We start from the raw sequence: 20677 nt of genomic DNA, 5'->3' as shown, positions 1-20677 counted from the left end.
AGTACAGAGACCAGTGATTTGTTTCCATTATTTACTGGTTGGAGATGGCATTTTATTCCAGAAATGAAAACATTGTGGCACATCCAAAATCTATTTGTTTTTAAACTAATTTGAACAATTCGTAACTGCTAAAGAAATTAACCAAAATATTCCATTTTACTTTAAACTAACAGATACATAGTACACTGAACAGAGCAGTATAGAAAGAGACGTCTTTTCAATGTGAGTGCTTCTGTTCAGTCGGATTTCAAGCGGCATCAATCCACGCTGCTTTCTCCTGCTTCTGGAGCGACATCCTCAGATTCCTCTTTGGGTTGCTCAGCCACATCCATCGCAGTCGACTCCTCCATGGGTTCATCGGTCTTCTCTGAAATGGAGTTGGACTGTGATGCCTCCTCAGACACCTCCACCTGCTGAAGGTAAAAGTCATCGGTCAGCCAGTGCTATTTGCTCTTGCACTGGTCTGCATGGGTGCCATGAATGATGTTGATGATTCAAATGTTTTACCTGTGATACGGCTTCAGACGTGACCTCCAGTGCAGCATGGTCGGTCTCCTCCTGCTCCATGGGCTCTTCTACTTCCTCGCTCCTGGGGGTCTGTTTTTGTGGTAGTGGTGGTTCAGTAAACTCGACCGGTGTCGGGGCTGGAGGCTCTGCTTGTAATACTGGTGCAGGCATTGATATATGCTTTGGTACTGGCACCTTAATGAACAAAAGTGGACAAGACAGACTATTTTACTGGTGGATTATCCAAAGTCATGAACATTAAACTCATTTCTGTAATGTTCATGGTATTTTGTAGAGATCGACCAATGTAATAATCGGTTTATGTGGCTGATAACTAATACTTTTGAAAACTGATATTTAGTTAGAATGTGATAACTTCAGTATAAATGAAAGTCTTCTCTCTGGTGACATATGCTAGACTTCTCCATCATTTTGTCTGCCTAAACCTACCGATTCACAATCGACGGCAAGCTTGCATTCAACTTTTGAGTGAGTGCAACGTCTCCATGCACATCTCAAAGTAGGGATGCACCGAAATGAAAATTCTTGGCCGAAACCGAAAACCGAAAAAGAGAAAACCAAGGCCGAAAACCGAAACCGAAACACCGAAAGAAAATATGCCAATTATTAGAACCATTGCATTTATTGCTATGACTGTGTACTAACTTTACTAAAATTAAGACATTGCAATTGCATAAATTAATATTAAAGTTTCAAAGATAATTACAATTACATAACTTATTTAAAAAACATAAAAATACATAATTACAAATGATGCAAATATTTGTTAAGCACATTGCAACAATGCACAGTAGAAAATAAAATTCAAACTAAAAATGTATCCCACTCATGTGATTATTTAATAATAATGTACAGGCCTACTGGCCTGCAGAAAGGTTTTAAAATGAACAGTTCTCTCATAAAAACAAAGTGCATTTAGGTGAAGTGCATTTGAAACTTTTCTATGTAGGACTAGAAAGTGCATTACTTCTCCAGTTGGCAAGACTGTTATCACTTCTGGGGATGAGGACTTCAGACAGATAACCATCTAGCTGTTGAGCAGTTGAGCTTGTCATCTGCCTGACATTTGAGAAATATTTGAGAGAGTGTATTTAAATAGGGCCAGGGCATAAATTAACATTTTTATCAAATTAAAGCAGAAATCTAGCAGAAAATCTAGCAGAAATATGGCTACAATCTGATATTATGTATGTATGTTTGTGTGTGTGTGTGTGTGTGTGTGTGTATGTATATATATATATATATATATATATATATATATATATATATATATATATATATATATATATATATATATATATATATATATATACTGTACTTTTCTTTGTTTTTACTTCGTGGTCCGTAATCTCTTTGTTAGGAGACGCTTTAGTGCTGCGAATAAAGGAATACGAAGAGAGAGAATGTTCTCACTGGTGTTAAGTGAATATCGCGTGGAGCTCGTGGTGCACGCGCAGGTCGCGGTTTCTGTTTGCGTCATCACAACATTTCGGCCGTGTTGTTTCGGTGATAAAAGTCTATTCGGTGGCTGAAATTTCGGTGCATCCCTATCTCAAAGTGCAAATCAACAACTCGTGAGTGGAATCATAAGACCAACGAACATTTTGTCGTCTTGATAATCTGTTACACTCGGATATACATCATAAAACAGAAGAAAATACCTGTCACTGCTACCATTTCATTGCAACATACCTCTCTCTCTTCTATTATTTCTGGGCGATGAAGTTCAGGTTGTGGTTCTGGTTCTGGCTTCCTGCTGTTGGCCTCCAGAACGGTCATTATAGATGCTGGAATGTGGGCTTGCTACAGAAACAATGAAAAAACATGATTAAATCAAAATTATTTAGAAGTGAAAATTGAAACTATTGTCACTTCCTACTATTCATATCCATGTTTTGGAATAGAATTATGGTACAATATATTTTTTGTGTGCATGTGTTTCATGTATCTAAAATAAAAATATTAATATACATAAATATTGATACATAACATTTAGAAATATTATATAAATAAATCATACATTTGGCAACTTTTTTGTTTCAAATGTTAGTGTTTCGCTTTTAAATTTAGTTGTTTTTGTTTACTAACATTTATAAATAAATATTGTAATATACTATAATTTTAATACATACTATTTTAACTTTTTTAAGCTTTAGTCATTATATGTGCTATAAAAATGTTTTGCTCTTTATATATATATATATATATTTCTATTTGACTAAACTGTTTATTTTAATATTTCAATCTTTTTTTATTAACATATCTCATGTCCTTGAATATTTAGATTTTATTTCAGCTTAATTTGATTGAATTTAAACAATGTTTTATGTTTAACGATAACACTGGTGCACACAGTATATACAGATGACAGTTCTCGTGCATTTCCCAGTTAACACCGATTCAGGATAAAACCTGCAAGCTTTGAGATACGCACTTGGTGAGGGGTGAAGGAGTGAACGTGCTGTAGGAGGGGCTCCCTCATCTCCGGGCAGCGCTCAAACACACTAGCCAGTTGTGCTGGAGGCAGCTGGAGGAGAACGTTGTAGGACTGGGGTTTGGTGCGCTGGCAGCACTTTACAAAGCCCTCCCACACTTTAGGATATTTCCACACCTGCAGGATCGATCAACAGTCAATCAGCAAAAGATCATCATGAGAGAGGAGTATGATGCGATTATTTATGAGAACTGTCCTGGTAATGAGCATAAAGGGTTCAGTCCATTGACCTGTTTGAGGATGAGTCGGGCTAGGATGTTCATGACGAAACCAGCCAGGCGTGGGTACATCGTGAGGGACTGGATGACCGTACGCATCAGCAGTATGGGGAGAGGGGTCTGCTCCATCAACTGCTGCATCACCACGGCCAGCACCTCGGACGTGTACACATTCTTCTCCCCAAAACACAGGTTAGTGGCTACAGAGGGAAAATGAACATAGTGGAAAGTGAGAGAAAAAAACATTAAAGAGTGAAAAAAAAAAACACAGCAAAAGGGTGAATGAAAGAATTCTCACTACGTTGGGGGCATCATCTTTTTCAATGTTGATTATTAATATATTCAATTACACATAAATTACACTAAATTCAACTCACATATGTGACCCTGGAATCTGGACTGGTCTTAAAGGTGCTGTAGGGAACTTTTGTAAAAAAATATTTTACATATTTATTAAACCTGTCATTATGTCATGACAGTAGAATATGAGACAGATAATCTGTGAAAAAAATCAAGCTCCTCTGGCTCCTCCCAGTGATCCTATTGCCATTTGCAGAAACTCCATCGCTCCCGGTAAAAAACAACCAATCAGAGCTGCGGTCCGTAACTTTGTTTGTGTTCAAAATGTAGAAAAATGTATATAATAAGCGAGTACACCATGAATCCATTTTCCAAACCGTGTTTTTGGCTTGTCCTGAATCACTAGGGTGCACCTATAATAAGTGTTTATATTCAGACTATTTTAGATTGCTTCGGGGATACCACGGCGGAGTAACCCAGTACCTTTGTGATTCTTCATAGACATAAACAGAGAGAAGTAGTTCCGGCTACGATGTTCTTCCGCAAGACGCAAGCAGTTCTGTTTATTAACCGCTAGAGCGTCAAAAGTCGCTGGGGTACATTTGTAGCAATAGTTAAAAAATGCATTGTATGGGTCAAAATTATTGATTTTCCTCTTAATGCCAAATACCATTAGAATATTAAGTAAAGATTATGTTCCATGAAGATCTTTAGTAAATTTTCTAAAGTAAATAAATCAAAACTTAATTTTTGATTATTAATATGTATTGCTAAGAATTCATTTGGACAACTTTTTGAGGTGATTTTCCTTAAATATTTCCTTAGATATTTAGATTTTCTTGCTCCCTCATATGACAGATTTTCAAATAGTTTCATCTCGGCCAAATATTGTCAGATCCTAACATTATATATATATATATATATATATATATATATATATTTTTTTTTTTTTTTATTTCCATTTCATTTTTATAATTTATCAACAATGACTGAATATTAAAAATGTATGGCATTCAAAAGCTGAATTTGCATCAGTGAGAATGGGGAAAAACAGAAGCATTTAACTAAATTTCCTGAAACAAACAGATGGGATTTGTGTGCATGATACCTTTGATGATTGACTTCATGTCACACTTGGAAGAGTCGATGTTGTGTAAGGCGATGAGGAGCTCTCCAGGAGTGAGCGGAGACATGGAGGAGCTGCCCTCACCTACAGAACAGACAAACCCTCAAGTTCACTAGAATTCTACTGATCCAGAGCAAAACATGAGACTGAAATTACAACACAACTTCAAACAAACCAATAATATAAAATGAAAGCAGCCTCATTTTTGTCAACATTATTACATGCACAAGAAAATAAGCAGATATTAATTACTATGTTGAGTGCCCAGCAGTCTGTTGAACACCTCCTTCACCACAATAGGATTGAGTTTGATGAGTTTGGGTAGAGCCTGGATCACCTCGTTCTGTTCAACACAATCAAGGAATCATTATGAATGCAGTTTAATTTATTAAAGTAATTATCAATTAATGCTACGCTAATATCTTTTCCCCAAAGGCAGGATGCTTGCACATTGCAAGCTGCGTTTGGCTTCTTTGGTTTTGATCCGTCAGAAACCCACTCGTCTCAGTGATTGAGGAACACAGGTGTAAATGCATTGCATTGAGATACCATGAAACAAATGTACCAATATTTGTACTTTTTAGTAAAAGCTAGCATTAAACAACTTATGTATTCATTAAAATACTGTCTGCACATTAATTTGAAACTATGAAAATATATTTTAATGTTAGGAGCGATTAATTAATTGCCCTACATAAAACAGATTTTATTGACTTATTTCACCACTGCTGTGCCTTTGTGATTAGCTCTGATGTGGATGAAACAATACAAGACATCTAAGGAGGACACACAAGACGAAACAAACCTTCTCCAAGCCATTGATGACTGGAATGAGGAAGCGTACATCTGGCACTCGCTTATGATAAAGATCCCTCACCCTCTCCACCAGCTCAGGAGATGGCGGCACTGTGAACATGAAACAAGCCATGCGAGCTCAACTTTTAGATGCATATACAGACACCATCACTCTTGTTCTCTTTCACACACACACACACACACCTTTATCAGTGAGTATATGCAGACAGCGAGTGACAAGCGTCTCTGCTCCTTTAGGACAGTTCTCCACCAGGAGCAGCAGGTCAGGAGAGCTCATTCCCATTCCTCTTATCTGTGAAAAAACATTGATGAAACTATTATAGTTATCATAAAGGTTCAACCATGCAAATAAAAATTATTTTTTCTTTTGGTCCATCTCTGTTAGCTGTGAGGAATAGGTCAAAACGAACTGAAATAAGTCAAACTAAACCTGAAATAAAGGAAAATCAAAAAGAAATATTAAAAAAGAAAAGCATAATGAACTTTTAATATATGAGCTTTTAATATAAAAAAGCAAACCAATAATTACAATAGTATATAAATATTTCTAAAGTTACACTGTTAATGTTGACAAAATAAACTTTTAACATATACGCATTGAAAATAAAAATATGAAGAATTTTTTAGCTAAAAAAATCCTCTCAAGAATAAGAAAGTCCCCTTTTAATTGAATTTGAACTAATCTGTAGTTTAGTTCCCCACTATTTTAGCACACAGGAAGTGTCCTTGAACAAACAAAACAGACAAACCCTAACGGAGCAGGATATTGAGATTGAACGCCAAAGACATGAAGAGTGAATAAACATTTGAGGAATCCAGTTTTGAATGAGGGTCTTACAGGCTGCTCGATGACCCTGAGCACACTGCGTTTGATGTCGGCGATGGCCTCGGTGTAGACAGCAGCCAGCTCATGCACCAGACGATGGTTGAGGGGAAGGAGGGAGAGATAGAGGTAAAGGCACTGCCGCACCGTTTCCTCTGTCCAGGGAGCTGCCACCTCTGAGAAAACAGCGGGATTGAACAAGTGAGTTCATGTTACACTACTTTATCATAGTAGCAATTCATTTTCTTTCTATAGGAAAAGTCTCTGAACCTGTATCCTCTCCTGCTCCAAACAGAAGAGAAGGTGGGTTTGGGTGGACCAGAAACTGCATGTAGGTGAGAGCGAACTTCTCAATACAGTCCTTCAGATGTTCCTTCTCATACATGCGCTTGATGAAGCTGAGAGCAGTGGAGCGCACCTGAACATCAGTGGAGACTGTTATTAGACTATTAAGTAATTATTCCATGAAACAATGACTGACGGCTGATTAGAGGTTAACCTTTTCTTTTTCGTGAGAGCTGAGGTTCAGAAGGACATTGAGGTACTGGTACTGTCTGGATGGGCGTTTGAGGATGAGCTCCTTTAAAGTGGACATGCCTAAGTAAACACGGGACTGAAAGACAGATAAGGAACATTAGAGCTTCTTTTATGAAGATTTAACATGTACATGTATATGCAGATAATGACTGTATGAGTGATGGCATCAGACACTTTTAATGGGGGTGAAGTGTAGTAGTGTGGCTGACCTCGTCTTCACAGTAGCGTTGAATCACCTCCAGTGCGGAGTCTGTGATGACTGGAGCCTCCAACACAAGCTTGGTGAAAAGCCTGTCATAAATGAAATTCAGGAATAGTTAAAAAATATATCATATAAACTGTTATATTAATTCATATAAAACAAACACTGAATTTGTGTTGCTGACAAATTCATATGAAATGTGTTCGAGAAATTCAAATATCCTAAATATCTAAAACCATTCGGGAAGTTAATTCTTATGGATGCAGATTTTACAATCTCATTAATTGAAAAACTACCTCTGGAATATTTTTACTTTTAAATATTATTTTGTCTCACTGTAGGACAATTAAAATAAACTAATAAAGGCTTTTTAAAATCGTGAAAAAGTTTAAATAAATCAATTATGGACTTAATAGATTACTATAAATTTAACCAAAGATTTAAACAAATAATTACACATTATGCATCAAATTTTACCCATTTTAAGATGATTGCAGAATAATTCATGATAGGGTTTGCAACTGGAGTTTATTAAATAAATAAATGTAAAATTAAAATAATTACAAAATCAAAATGCAAACTAGACAAAATATTTTACGTTTGCTTGCATTTCATGTGACCATTAACCAACATCAGAGAACCATGAACATGCAAATGTGTTCAATTATCAAAATATTAACTTAAAATCTGAGGGGGACTTCAAGGAAATATCTGCGGTCAAAGAGATTTAGACTGAGAATCTCTAATATATAAAAACACTGTCATATCGGCAAGCAAAAATTGCACCTTTAACTTTCTGATGAATTGTTTTAATTCACTGATGATTGTATCATGTTGTTGAATAATTTGTGATGTTATGAGGTGTTTCTCACCCATCCCTCTGCTCAGGTTTCTCCTGCAGGCCGGACAGCAGTGTGTACAGACAGTGCTCATAGCTGTCCAGGGAGGCAGAGGGCTGCTGACTCAGGTATTCATTGTACTCGTGGTACAGCAGAGAAAAGGCCAGCTCACTCCTGCCCCGCATATCCTCCAAGATAAACTGCAACAAGTCATTTTTCTTCCCACCCTCAAACTGGGTCACCAACCGTGCAAGCAGCTTCACACGGACCTGGGAGAAGATAAAACAGGAATGTGGACTTAGTAGAATGAAAGTGAAAAAAAAAGTGAAAGTGAAAGGAAATGGATATAGAGGCTGAGGAGGTGTGTACAGAAAAACCCCAAAAAGCAAACTCACATGGGACATCCCACTCTGTGCAATGACCTTTTCGGATTGGAGGATGCGCTTGATGGCCATATTGCTGAGTTTCTCAATCTGAGCCTCTGAAAATGGCTGCACCACGTCAGCCAATTTAAACACTTTTTTTCTGCCACTGGCCCCAGGAGCTCTGAATGAGGGTTGATGGGGAGGAAAACAAAAAGAAACAACCAATCAAAACAGATAATTAACACTAGAGACAACCCACTAGAGGTCACCACAGCATAATTTTCCACACACTGGATTTGTCATTTAAAAAAACAACAATCACAAATAAAACTGATATAGCAATATCACTTAGTGTGATAGTCATATCAGTCATATCATATATTTGTCAGCGTTTCAGAGCAGCTTGGTTCATTTACTGAATTAGGCTGCTATGAAATGCTGAGAAACACAGTATCAGGAGCTGCATGTATGTGTTATGCTGTAAAAATTTGTATTGTGATTTAAATTTATTATTGTAATGTAAGTGAAAAAAAAAATTATATATATATATATATATATTTTTTTTTTTTAACAGTGCAATTATTACAATATAGTTCTTATTTTGTTTAATTTCTTTGTTTAATAATAATACTCATGATTAAAAATCATTATTATTTAATAGTCATGCAGAAATTATCAAAAACAGTGGCAAAGTGAACTAAGAAAACTCAGTTGAGTGGAAAATCTTAAGTCACTATTTAAAAACAAAATGTTTTACCTAATATGTGGCTGTGCTAAGATTTGTTTGTTAAAATATCACATTATTAGCGTAGTGCCATGCAATATCCAACAGCAAACACAAATCTTTGGCACACTTCACTTGACTAGCACTATTTAGTTTCTGCTCCAAATCAGTTTCTTATGAGACGGTGTATTAGTTAGGATGCCGCCTCAGAGGGCAGCTCATCACTGATGTGCTATAGGGACACTCTTACTTGGGCTGTGTGCTGGGCAGAATGGGCTCTGGAAGCTTCTTGATCTGAGGTGCCTCTTCAGTGATAGGGCTCTTGTAGGCCGCTTGCGCCCCCAACACTGAGATGGCTTGACCCAGGGACACAGCAGACAGCTTACGGATGATCAGAGGGTCTTTGGAGCTGGACTCAGCCGCTCCACCATCTTCCCCCTTCACCTCTTCATCTCGAGCCTTACACAGCTCCAGACCTGTGCACCAGGAGAGAGAGGAGATGATGTCCAACACACAAACTAAAGGAGTTTATCTCTCCTTGCCTTTAAATAACTATCATTTCACCTGGTCCCAGGCCAGCCCCAGTCATCTGTGTGGCCATCAGCCTGGCCAAATGTTTGATCTGGGCATCAGTGCCGGCTGATTCTACAGGTGTGTAGGTGGCTTGGAAGGAGGCCGGCATGACTTCAGGCAGGTAAACCATACTGATGAGCACCTGCATTGACACAAATCATTAAAAAGTGCAAGTTAGCACATTTAAGTAGCGCAGTTGCAGTTATAAAAAAAAAAAAAACACTGATTTTGTCTTTTATGCAGCGTGTTTGAGATTATAGCACAGCACTCTGTTCATTTACACTCTTCCTATGTTGCAGAAAATACTGCTTCACACAAACAACATCTCTGCGTGTTACTTATTATGTGCATTTAGAAACATGCACCAGAATCACTGCATTTTCACTTTTGTCTAATTTCCAGCATTTTTGTGCAGAAGTTTTCAGGATTTTACAATATTTATAGCAAGAAAGATCAAATAAACAGACTTAAAGATCTCCCTGCAGTTTTCCACCAAAATAAAGTTTGAAGCTTTTAAATGACTATAAGTGAAGAATTTGAGAACATTATCACTGTAAGTTGTAGTGTAAAATACAACACCATAATTATTAAATATTCATTAAGTACTTTTAATCTGCATTCATATTTTTGTCTTCATATTTTTTAAATTATTAAAATGTTTTTACTATCATTAAAAAAAAACAATTTATTATGTTTTAAAATGATGTGATTATTATTTTTATCATTATTACTACAACATTTAAAGAAACACACAAAGTTAAACCCACCAGGTTGGCCACGTTGTCTGGGGTCAGTAAAGGCAACAGGAACTCAGCAGTGAGATCGATGGCTGATTGGGTGCCAACAGAGGAGGATGGTTTTGGGGTGACGACTGGAGCTGGTTCTTCTTTATCCTCATCATCCTCCGCTAGAGGGGCATCTGCAAGCACAAACGAGGCATTACTTCTCTCCTTTTCAATTGATCCATGCCAACAAATTGATCGATGTCCAAGTAACAGCAACTCACCCATCTTGATCCTCTTGCCCTCAACGTAGGGCTCATGGTGGAGTCTCTTACGGGGCTGTACGGTGGCTGGCGTGCAGCGGGTGATCTCACTCTGAGACATGCCGAGGTCCAGCAGCAGAGTGGAAATCTGGCCCTGGAAGTCCACGCTGCTGGGGTGCTTCAGCACCGAGACCAAGTGCAGCTTCAGGTTCTTGCGCACGCTGCTTACCTGAGACTTAGCCAGAGTTGGCGGCAGGTTAGCTGGGGAGCACAACAAAACAGATTAAGAACAAAATAAATTAGTAGATTTGTATTCTGAATAATGTCAGTGGACGGAACTCACCATGTAGCGTCTCATAGGCCTGCACCACCTCGGACATGAACATGGGCCGCTGTCTGGCCAGCGTGGCCAGTGATCCCAGTGCAGTGGTGAGATTAATGCTGGAGATGGCAGGGTGCACCATAAACTTCAACAACTGCTCCAGAGCAGACTTGCCCTCCTCACATAAGGTGTCTTAGAGCAGGACAGGAGGAGGTGAGGAAGACAGTGAGAGAAGAAAGGGAAGCAAAAATAAAGAATGAAAATGTTTCTGTGAAACTTTAACAAGTTTTGACATTAGGCCAGTATATTTTGATTTCACAGATGAAAAAGAAAAAGTTCAAAGTTTGCTGTGCTTGGCTGCACAATTTGCCCAATATATTTTATTATTATTATTATTATTATTATTATTATAAATCAATATGAATAATAAATAGAAATTATAGAAGTAATTATTATTATTATTATTACTACTAAATATATAAATATTAAATTATTAAAAAATCTTATTTAAATATTTCAGTATCAAAAAAAATAATCAGGTTTTAAGATTTATATGTGGTCTTTATGAATTTCATCCAGGCTGCAAAATTGACAAATGTGTGATTTTATATCAGTGTGACAATTAAATAATAATTATAATAATTATTATTATAATTATTATTATTACTATTATTATTTAATTATAATTATTCATACAAACTATTCTGATAAAAATGGTTGTCTTGATTTCTTCATTTTCAAATGTTAAAGGCGTCATATGATGCTATTTTTAGCATTCATATGATCGTTATTTTGTGTATTGTGTACACTGCATTGTGATTGGCTGAACACCACAAGCACGTTTCTGAAATGTAACACCCCTCTCCATAATCGCGAGCTTCAGCTTTTAACATCAATGTAAAGACAGTTAATAATGTCCTTAGTTTTACCATCAGTTAAGCCTGAAAAGGGAACAGATTCGCATGACAGACAGTGATGAAGCTTGTATGTGTTTGCAATACACAAGTCGAGATTAAGAAAGCTGACTCCACTGAGATGTGACCCTTAAACAATCAAGCTTTTAAAACCACTGGAAGCCCTTAAAACTTCACCTTTATCAGCATCTGACAGTTTAAAACCACATCCCATCACTAGTTTGTGAAGATGGTTGGCAAGTTGCGTTCCCAAATGCAAGTTACAAGCGACCCAAACTCAAATGCAGAGATGAGCATGTGTAAATCAGAGACACTGAACACACTAATTCATGAGCTGCATGCATGCCACCCTTCACTCAAACATACAGCACATACATTTATAAAAATAAAAAAACGATAACCATACTGAAAGCCAAAACGTTGTCTGAAAATGTGACTCTGCTCTTACCATATCGGATATATGTGTGGTCTTTGGGGATTTTGTCCAGGCTGATGTCTCCCTCCTGTTTCTTGGGCGTGTCAGAGTCAGGTGTCCGTGGTGACAGAGTGATGATGAGGGACTCGGTGAATTTGATGGCATGAGTGCGAACCCCATCGTTATCAGAATCCAGCAAGGCCAGAACATCCTCTTTTATCTGGGTCATCATATCCCAGCATGCCTCCTCCATGTCCGAGACACTCTTAACGCGCACCAGCCACTAACAGAAACAAATAAAGGACACGTCAGACACTTAAAACTATCAGCCCAGGCAAACACTGAATACTGTGTATGTGAGGGAAAACTAATGATACCTGTAAAGCCACTTTGTATAGCTGAGTGAGCGTCAGAATGGCCTTTTTCACCACATTCACACTCTCATCTCTCATCAGCATGTTCAGGTTGGCAATCAGCCTCAGAAGCAGCTCATTGTCTCTTTTACTGAATGAACAAGAAGCAACTCTTTAGGGACTGGTCATGATAGGTGTATGAAGTATTGAACTCAGTGATTTTTTTTATTGTGCAGTACGAGTCAATCCCTCTCAGATGGTTTGATGGAGATTACCTGACCATTTCTAATTTTCCTAGTTTAGTTTTGAGTGATTTGTCTGTGTTTTGTATTGCAAAACCACCTTTATTATTTTACTTGGTTCTAGGGCTGCAAGATAAATGGAAATGGAATCGAGATTGTGATTTGACAGAAGCTGTGATTGTCATGCGTATCTTTCAGAGAAGCACGGTTCTGTGATCAGCAGTAAATCTCCATCCAAAGGCCAGAGGGCGCTTTCACGTCGAAAATCTAAATACGCTCTGAAGAATAAACCCAGGAAATGCCTATTGGTGCAGCTGAATAAACAGAAGAATTAACTACTTTCATTGATTCAACATGACTAATAAACACAGGACTACGACATTATATGGTTTATCGGAGCTGTTATTATTATAATTTTCATTCAAATTAAAATCTATTTAATGCAATGCCTTTGTCACTGCTTAGAATAATTCGAAATAAGTTGCGTGCCTTATTCTGTCTAAGAAGCCACATCATCTGACAGAAGGATTTATTTCAAACACTTGACTGATGTTATGCAGTGTGTTTGGAGTAAAAATATGTTATTAAATGTGGTATTTATGTCACATGCTTTCAGATGGAGCAGCATTTACTACATAGGGCCGTACTTCACTAACAAGCAATTTTTCGCGCAACTTGTCAGTGAACTACGTATAGTAAATGCCGCTCCATCTGAAAGCATGTGCCGATGATTTACTGCTGATCACAGAACCGACTTTAGTATCAAAATGCGCATGACAACCGCATTCGATTAATCGTGCAGCCCTACTTGGTTCTAACACAGCAGCATTCTGTGTGTCTTGGCCTATAGCAAACTTTTTATAATCCCACTTTTATAATGGGTAGAGTTTGAGTGCACATGCAGAACATTTCTAGACTAAGACTTAACTTTTTTTTGTTGTGAAAGAAAGCCTTTTTTAAATTTCAGATCATCTCAGATGGAGTAAGCTGAAATTTCCACAGATATAAGTCCACTATGATAACATTCTTGTTAGTTGGAGATTCCAACTAACTTTACTATTTATTGAGGTGCGATGATTCGTATCTAAGATCACGTAAGCCAGTACTCACCATGCCTCCTCAATGAACCCGATGACAAACTTTCGCACCTCAATTGATTTATCTGTCTGAAATGCGATGATTTCCTGTTGAGAATAGATGAATTTTAATTTAATTTCTGTGTCGGCTCATCTTCCTCCTTACACAAGCTGGTCAAGTCTGTACAGACTGCACTTACATCCAGAAAATTGTCAAGCAATGAAGGGTCCTTGTTGATAATCAACTCCTGCACCTAATAATAAAAAGACAGAGAACAGAACTACATAATCATGAACTCTAAGCATCTGATTTTTATGTTTACATCAATGTGATAAGAATTTCCAAACCTGTTTGAGAATAATAAGCTTTTCCTCTGTAGAGATGAGGGCTGCCTGGTTTAGCAGTTCCACCACCTGATGGAGAAATGCAATCAATGCCAAATGGCCAAATGTAACATTTGCACACAAAAAAATGAAGCCGCAATAACTAGTGCAGTTACTTATTGGTAATGATGGCCCAGTGTTACCTTCTCGCTAGTGGTCATGTCAAAGGCTGCTCCTTCCTCATTGCTGTAGTTCTGTGAGGCCACATGTGCTTGTTCTCCGCCTGATGCCATCGCGAAAAAATCTAAAGAAAAGAGAATCACAGGTCACAAAGATGAAAAAAGAAAAGGTGAGCACAATTTTAAGATCAGTCTATTTCCATATTAGCATGTTTAATGCGGGTTCTTCTATATTACATAATCAACATTAAGGTATGTGCTCAATATAATCAATGTAATAATAAATCCTCTATGGACTATTTGGATATAAATATGAGATTAATAAAAAGAATAATTGATAATATTGTGAAACCCTTAACACATATATATAATGCCTCATTCCAAACTGGAACTTTCCCAGACAAAATGAAAATAGCAAAAGTGTTACCACTATTTAAAAATGGAAGTAAACATATATTTACAAATTATAGGCCTGTCTCTCTGCTGCCACAGTTCTCAAAAATATTGGAGAAAATGTTCTATAGCAGACTGGATACATTTATTGCGAAGCATGAGTTAATTAACGAGGGGCAATATGGATTTAGACCCAAAAGATCAACCACTATGGCTATTATTGATGCTGTGGAAGAAATCACCAGTGCTGTAGACAGCAAAAAACATGCTGTTGGAATCTTTATAGACCTAAGGAAAGCATTTGATACCATCAATCATTCTATCCTTGTACAAAAAGTAGAAAAATACGGTATTCGGGGAGTAGCTGGGAACTGGATTAAAAGCTATTTAGATGAGAGACAACAATTTGTTAAAATGGGGGACACTGAATCAAAATGTATGAGCATTGTTTGTGGGCTGCCTCAAGGGTCTATACTGGCTCCCTTGCTATTCAACTTATATATTAATGATATATTTAAAGTATCAGATTTATTAAAAATTGTATTATTTGCTGATGATACCAACTTATTTTATTCCAACTAGGGATGTCAACGATTAATCGATGATCGATTAATTGTCGATAAGAGATGCAATCGATTAAGGCTATCGATAGTCGGTTAACCGATTCAATGTTGGGCTGCGTGCGGCTCATGCGCACTCAACACGTGCGAGCGGCTGTGAGTGACGGTGACGATATATAAAAGCATCATCATTCATTCACAATGTACAAATTAAGCTTTTAATGTGATTTAAACTTTAAAGTACATTAAAATAGAAACAACATAAAAGTTCTTCAACATTAAATGCAATAGAAATGTAGTTACTAATCATTTCATCAGATAACTGTTTTATATCGTGCGCTTTGCAGGGCTGCGGGACACAGTGACAGGACAGGTAGTCTATTCATTCCTACAACTTGTTAATTCATTCCTACGAATTATTAATGTGGCAATTGTCCATGTTTCATTAATTTTGTTCCCTAAATAACCCATGATTTAAGTGAAATAAGGAAACAAATTAATAAATCGAACGAATTCTTAATTCATGAAATCTTTAATTTCCCTTCCCATGTTTACCACAGTAAGAGATGCGAAAACAGTTATTAAAAGCGAAAGATAATAAAATAAACCTGGGAAATTAGAGGGTTAGACTATGAAGATTTAGGAAAAGAAACAATGCCTAAATATACTGAATTTGTGGAAATTCGTGACCAACCGGCAAACCAGAACAAAGCCGCGTAAATGAAGACTATGGGGTCCAGTTAACCTATTATTCCTCTAATAAACAAAGCTTTTATACCACACTTGTCATAATCAGATCTTATCATTTCTAAATAAATAATTGCTGGATTCAAAACAGCGATTAATAGGCGCTGTGACCGACACATTCCCGGAGCATTCACTGCTGTCACTAAACGGTGACGCCGAGCATCGTTCACAAGTTTCTGCATGGACCTGACTAGGGCACAGGTTCTAAGCCCTGGGACAAAATGGGATGCTTTAAGGAAAATGTATAGCCTACTAAGTAATAGGCCCAAAATAAAAATAACAATTTGTTTTCATGTTTTTTTTTTGTTGTTTTTTTTTTAAATCGGCTATGCGAAATATATCCGACTTAAATAGGCTAATTAAGATTAACGGATTTAAAACAGAAGTGTGGGCGCGTTTTTGCTCATATGAAGAGGATCATCTTTTCCGTCTATATGCGAATGCGTGTTAAGTACAAGCCTAGTTTACATTATAAATAATAGTTTAACATTCAAATACATTGCGAATATGGAAACATTTCGATTTGTGCCGAATGAGACATGAGCAATAACCTCCAAATAAATCTAGCCAAAGCCGCGCTCGCTCATCCTCGTGTGCACGCATGCACTGTCACGATCTAATGCGCTGTATGCCGGATTTTTAAAAATCTGACATTTTCTAGGACAGAATCCAGCAGGATCAAATTAATGTGAGCAACTGTGTTTTGGTGCAGCAGCGCCGATGTAGTTCACTTAATGTGCAGCGCAGTCACACGCGCTCCACATTTCGGATAATTTTATACAATAATGTCAGTTGAAAACATTGCAATTGTGCTTTAAAATACAACAACGAGCACCACAAAACCATTTAAAGATGCGCGTTCAGCGTTCTCCGTGCGGGATTGGAAACTGTCAACAAAGTAAAATGACCTCAAAAGTATGGCGCAATCTCTTCATTTTATCAAATGATCATAATCGCATCTATTCATTTTATAATCCTGCTACTAGCATTTTATTCAGACTAAAACCTCTTTAATTCAAGCGAGAAAGCGTTTTGTGTGTGGCTTTTGCACATCCTGTCATACCGCTGACTGCGTGCCTGCAATAGACACATTTTGCAGTATTATGGTTAACGATTAATCGATTAATTGATCGTTAATTTAAACGACGATCGATCATGGAAATAATCGAAATTTGACATCCCTAATTCCAACGATAACTATAATAGACTTATAAAGGATGTTAATCAGGAATTAGCCTAATTTAAAACATGGCTGGATTTAAACAAATTGTCACTCAATCTAAGTAAAACAAAAATGATTATTTTTGGCAATTATAAGGAAACTCCGGAACTACTGATACTTATAAATGGTATTGAAATAGAAAAAGTAACAGAAATTAAATTCTTGGGAATCACGATAGACAACAAATTGAGCTGGAAATAACACATTGGACACATACAAAGGAAGATATCAAAAAAATATTGCAATCATAAACAAAGCTAAGTATGTTTTAAATTACAAGGCGCTGTATATATTGTATTCCAGTCTGATTTTGTCATACTTAACTTATGGAATTGAGGTCTGGGGTAATAATTATAAGAGTTCCCTGCATTCCCTTGTAACTCTCCAAAAACGAGCAATCAGAGTTATTCATAAGGTAGGATACCAAGAACATACAAATATACTGTTTTTACAAAGTAATATGCTTAAATTCATGGACTTAGTCGTTTTTTATACTGCACAATTAATGTATAAAGCAAATTGGATCCTACTACCAGCAAAAATTCAAAAACTATTCATAAAAAGAGATAGCTGTTACAATTTGAGAGGTTATGGTCATTTTAAAGTACCGGCTTTCAGAACGACGAAGAAAAGTATGTGTGTGTCTGTGTGTGGTGCCAGGCTCTGGAATAACCTGAGAGCACAACTCAAGCAGTATCCATTCATTTATCAATTTAAATCAAAGTATAAACAAGTTATACTGTCTAAGTACAGGACAGAAGAATGTCCTTAGGTGTAGAAATGGAATTAGCTGCAGAGCAATCTATTTATGTTGTATTTTTTTGACTGACAAACTAAAAAGATAATATAAGTTAATCAAGATAATATAATTAAACTATTTATAATTATAAACAATTGTGGCCAGTAAATGTATTGAACTCATAACAAGTAAGGAACAAAAGATCAAATTAAAAGATTGGTGACTAGCTAGTTGTTACTGGCAATGAGGTGTTTTTTTTGTACTTATTGAAGATTCTTCTTTTTGGAATTAGCAGAATGATTGTGAGTTAATATTGTTGATTGTACTGTCACTGGAATAGGACAACACTAATATGTGGCAACTGTCTTATCGATTATAGTAGATACCTACGGTTTAAATGTAAAAAAGGGGGTAGGCGTCAATAAGCTTAAGCTTCTGCCTACTCCTTTTGAGCATCAGATCCACGGTTTTATTTATTTGTTTTAATGTACTTGATCATCTGCGCATGTATCCTTTTTGGTTTCGCCTGTGTTGAGGATTGTTAGTTGTTACTATGTTGATTTTGTGGAATTCTGATGCCCAAATAAAAACAGATGATGATGATGATGATGAGCTTACAGGATTCACTGTCAAAAATATCTGCCATTCAAAGTAATATTTTCTGACAATTCAATGCACTTTTCATGTACTTACCTTATCACTATTTTCATTACTTTTTATTTAACCTTTCCTAAGGCAATACATTACAGGCAACCATTTTTTCCAGCACTGAGCATTTCTGAGATTTCAGACTGGTGGAAGTAAAACATCCAAAATACATTTTAAGTGTTAATTTCATTACACCTTATCTACTTGTGTCAGCAGATTTCAGTTACATTAAATAATTTTAAAGCCAGTTTTCTCAAAATGGCATCTCCATTTTTGTAGCACTTACTTATACAGTAAAATTTGCCTGATTCATAAAACATTTTATTACAGAATTCTCAAAGTGATGAAATAAGATATCTAAAACCCCTCTTTAAAAACCTTTAACTCTGAAATGTGAACAAAACGACTTCAGAAACCTGGCTTTATCCAATTCAAACCTGGGTACATTTAATTAAATAATGCATAACTTGCATATTTAAACATAAAAAAAAACTTGTAATAAAAAACAATTGTCTTAAATGTACTACAGTTCTAATGCACATGTATAAACAGGAAATATAGTGACATATATTAGTTCAAACTTATCAAGTGGTGTCTTGCCTTAATACAGCAAGTAAAGTAAGAAATACAAGACAAGAGAAGAGATCGTCATGGCAGAGATTGCCAATTAGTTTATCCTAATCTACAAAGGTCAACTGTCAGTTCAACCATAAGGTTATTTAGGCAAAAATAGTAATTCTGCAAGATGCCCACTACTTTCACATAGCAGAAATACATGCCAACTAGGATTATTACAGTATATCATAGTGCATCAATTGTATTGCAAACAATATCAGGTTTTTAAAAAAATGAATGACCTGTATTATAAGTGGGACTGTTGAAAACCTACTCCAAAAAATACTTCAAAAGCTACAAACACTGTCCACGATGCAAATACAAGTGCTGAATTAATTTTTAGCACTACATACTTAAATAGTAGTTTGTTAATTGCTCTTACATAATTGGGCTAATAGTAGCTAGGTTGCTTAATCTTGTAAAACGGGCTTTCTGGCTGTCCTAGAATAGCAGCTTTAGTAAATGATGAGTAGAACACCTAACTAACTTAAAATAAACTGTTTTAAATTCTATTAAATATGGGGAAATAAATGTAATCTTAATAAAAACCTGTCGGTTAGCACTGATGTTAAAAGGCAATCGGTAAGCCATGAAAAGAGTTAGAAAGCACAAAACGTATTTTACCTCACTCAATCTTTCTTGTGACAACTTCTCACGTTGGAATTACATATCCATATAATTCGCTTTGATACAATTCGCCAATACTAGCAATTACTATCGCAAAGTATTCATTTGCGCCATGCTAAGAGGAGAAGAATCTACTTCCGGGGTTGAGGGTCAACCTTCTTCGGTTTTATGGCGGGTAAGGTGCATAATCGCCACCTACTGTATTGGAGTGTGGACCACAGTTTACACACTATCTCACTATTACTTCAAACGTCTCTTGTATCTTTGCTGTAATATGATTTATATTCCTACCCCGTTTCCACAATGCCTCATCATCAGCAAACAATGATCTCCCAATGTCTCTTTGAACTTGAGACATCATTTACGATAACTGAAAAGCGTATTGGGCTTATGATGCTGCCCTGGGGGCATATCTTCCAGATAAGACTTTCCAAATTATAAAATTTTATTTATTCAGTTATCAAGTTTGATCATTATTCCCTCTTTCCAAACCATGTCATATGCTTTTTTTTTTTCGACATTAAAGAACACTGCCATCACTGAATCCTTATTAACCTGGGCTTTCTTACCCGGTTTCCAAAACATATAATAGTTCCTCTCCCTGAAACCACTCTGATGAGGTGATAGAATTGCTTTACTTTGCAAATAAAATGCTATTCTTTATGTAATCATTCTTTCCATTATCTTTCCTATATGTGATGTCAATGCTATTGGAAGATAATTCTTTGGATTTGATGGGTCCTTTCCTGGCTTTCCTAATACAGTAGGAAC

At 36.5% G+C, this 20677-nt stretch overlaps 1 protein-coding gene across 1 annotated transcript; it reads right to left on the bottom strand.

Annotated features, from left to right (window-relative positions):
* Positions 1-17: 17 nt before the first annotated feature.
* sympk (symplekin) lies at positions 18-20066 on the bottom strand. The gene is made up of 27 exons (XM_052591913.1): positions 19904-20066; positions 14380-14480; positions 14201-14266; positions 14053-14106; positions 13887-13960; positions 12559-12685; positions 12215-12464; positions 10874-11044; positions 10552-10791; positions 10313-10464; positions 9537-9687; positions 9223-9448; positions 8279-8429; positions 7917-8152; positions 7052-7133; positions 6805-6918; positions 6576-6723; positions 6321-6481; positions 5666-5774; positions 5472-5572; positions 4919-5009; positions 4649-4750; positions 3253-3440; positions 2963-3139; positions 2221-2331; positions 508-702; positions 18-413 (listed from the first exon to the last, which is right to left on the bottom strand). Exons 2-27 carry the CDS (start codon positions 14467-14469, stop codon positions 258-260), a joined length of 3723 nt encoding a protein of 1240 aa, XP_052447873.1. The 5' UTR covers positions 14470-14480; positions 19904-20066; the 3' UTR covers positions 18-257.
* Between the last annotated feature and the right edge of the window lie 611 nt (positions 20067-20677).

This window comes from Carassius gibelio, chromosome A5, assembly GCF_023724105.1.
Source record: "Carassius gibelio isolate Cgi1373 ecotype wild population from Czech Republic chromosome A5, carGib1.2-hapl.c, whole genome shotgun sequence".
In the NCBI taxonomy this organism is placed as follows: domain Eukaryota; kingdom Metazoa; phylum Chordata; class Actinopteri; order Cypriniformes; family Cyprinidae; genus Carassius; species Carassius gibelio.
Note: the sequence above shows the minus strand (reverse complement) of the source record. Positions and strands in the feature narration are given on the sequence as shown.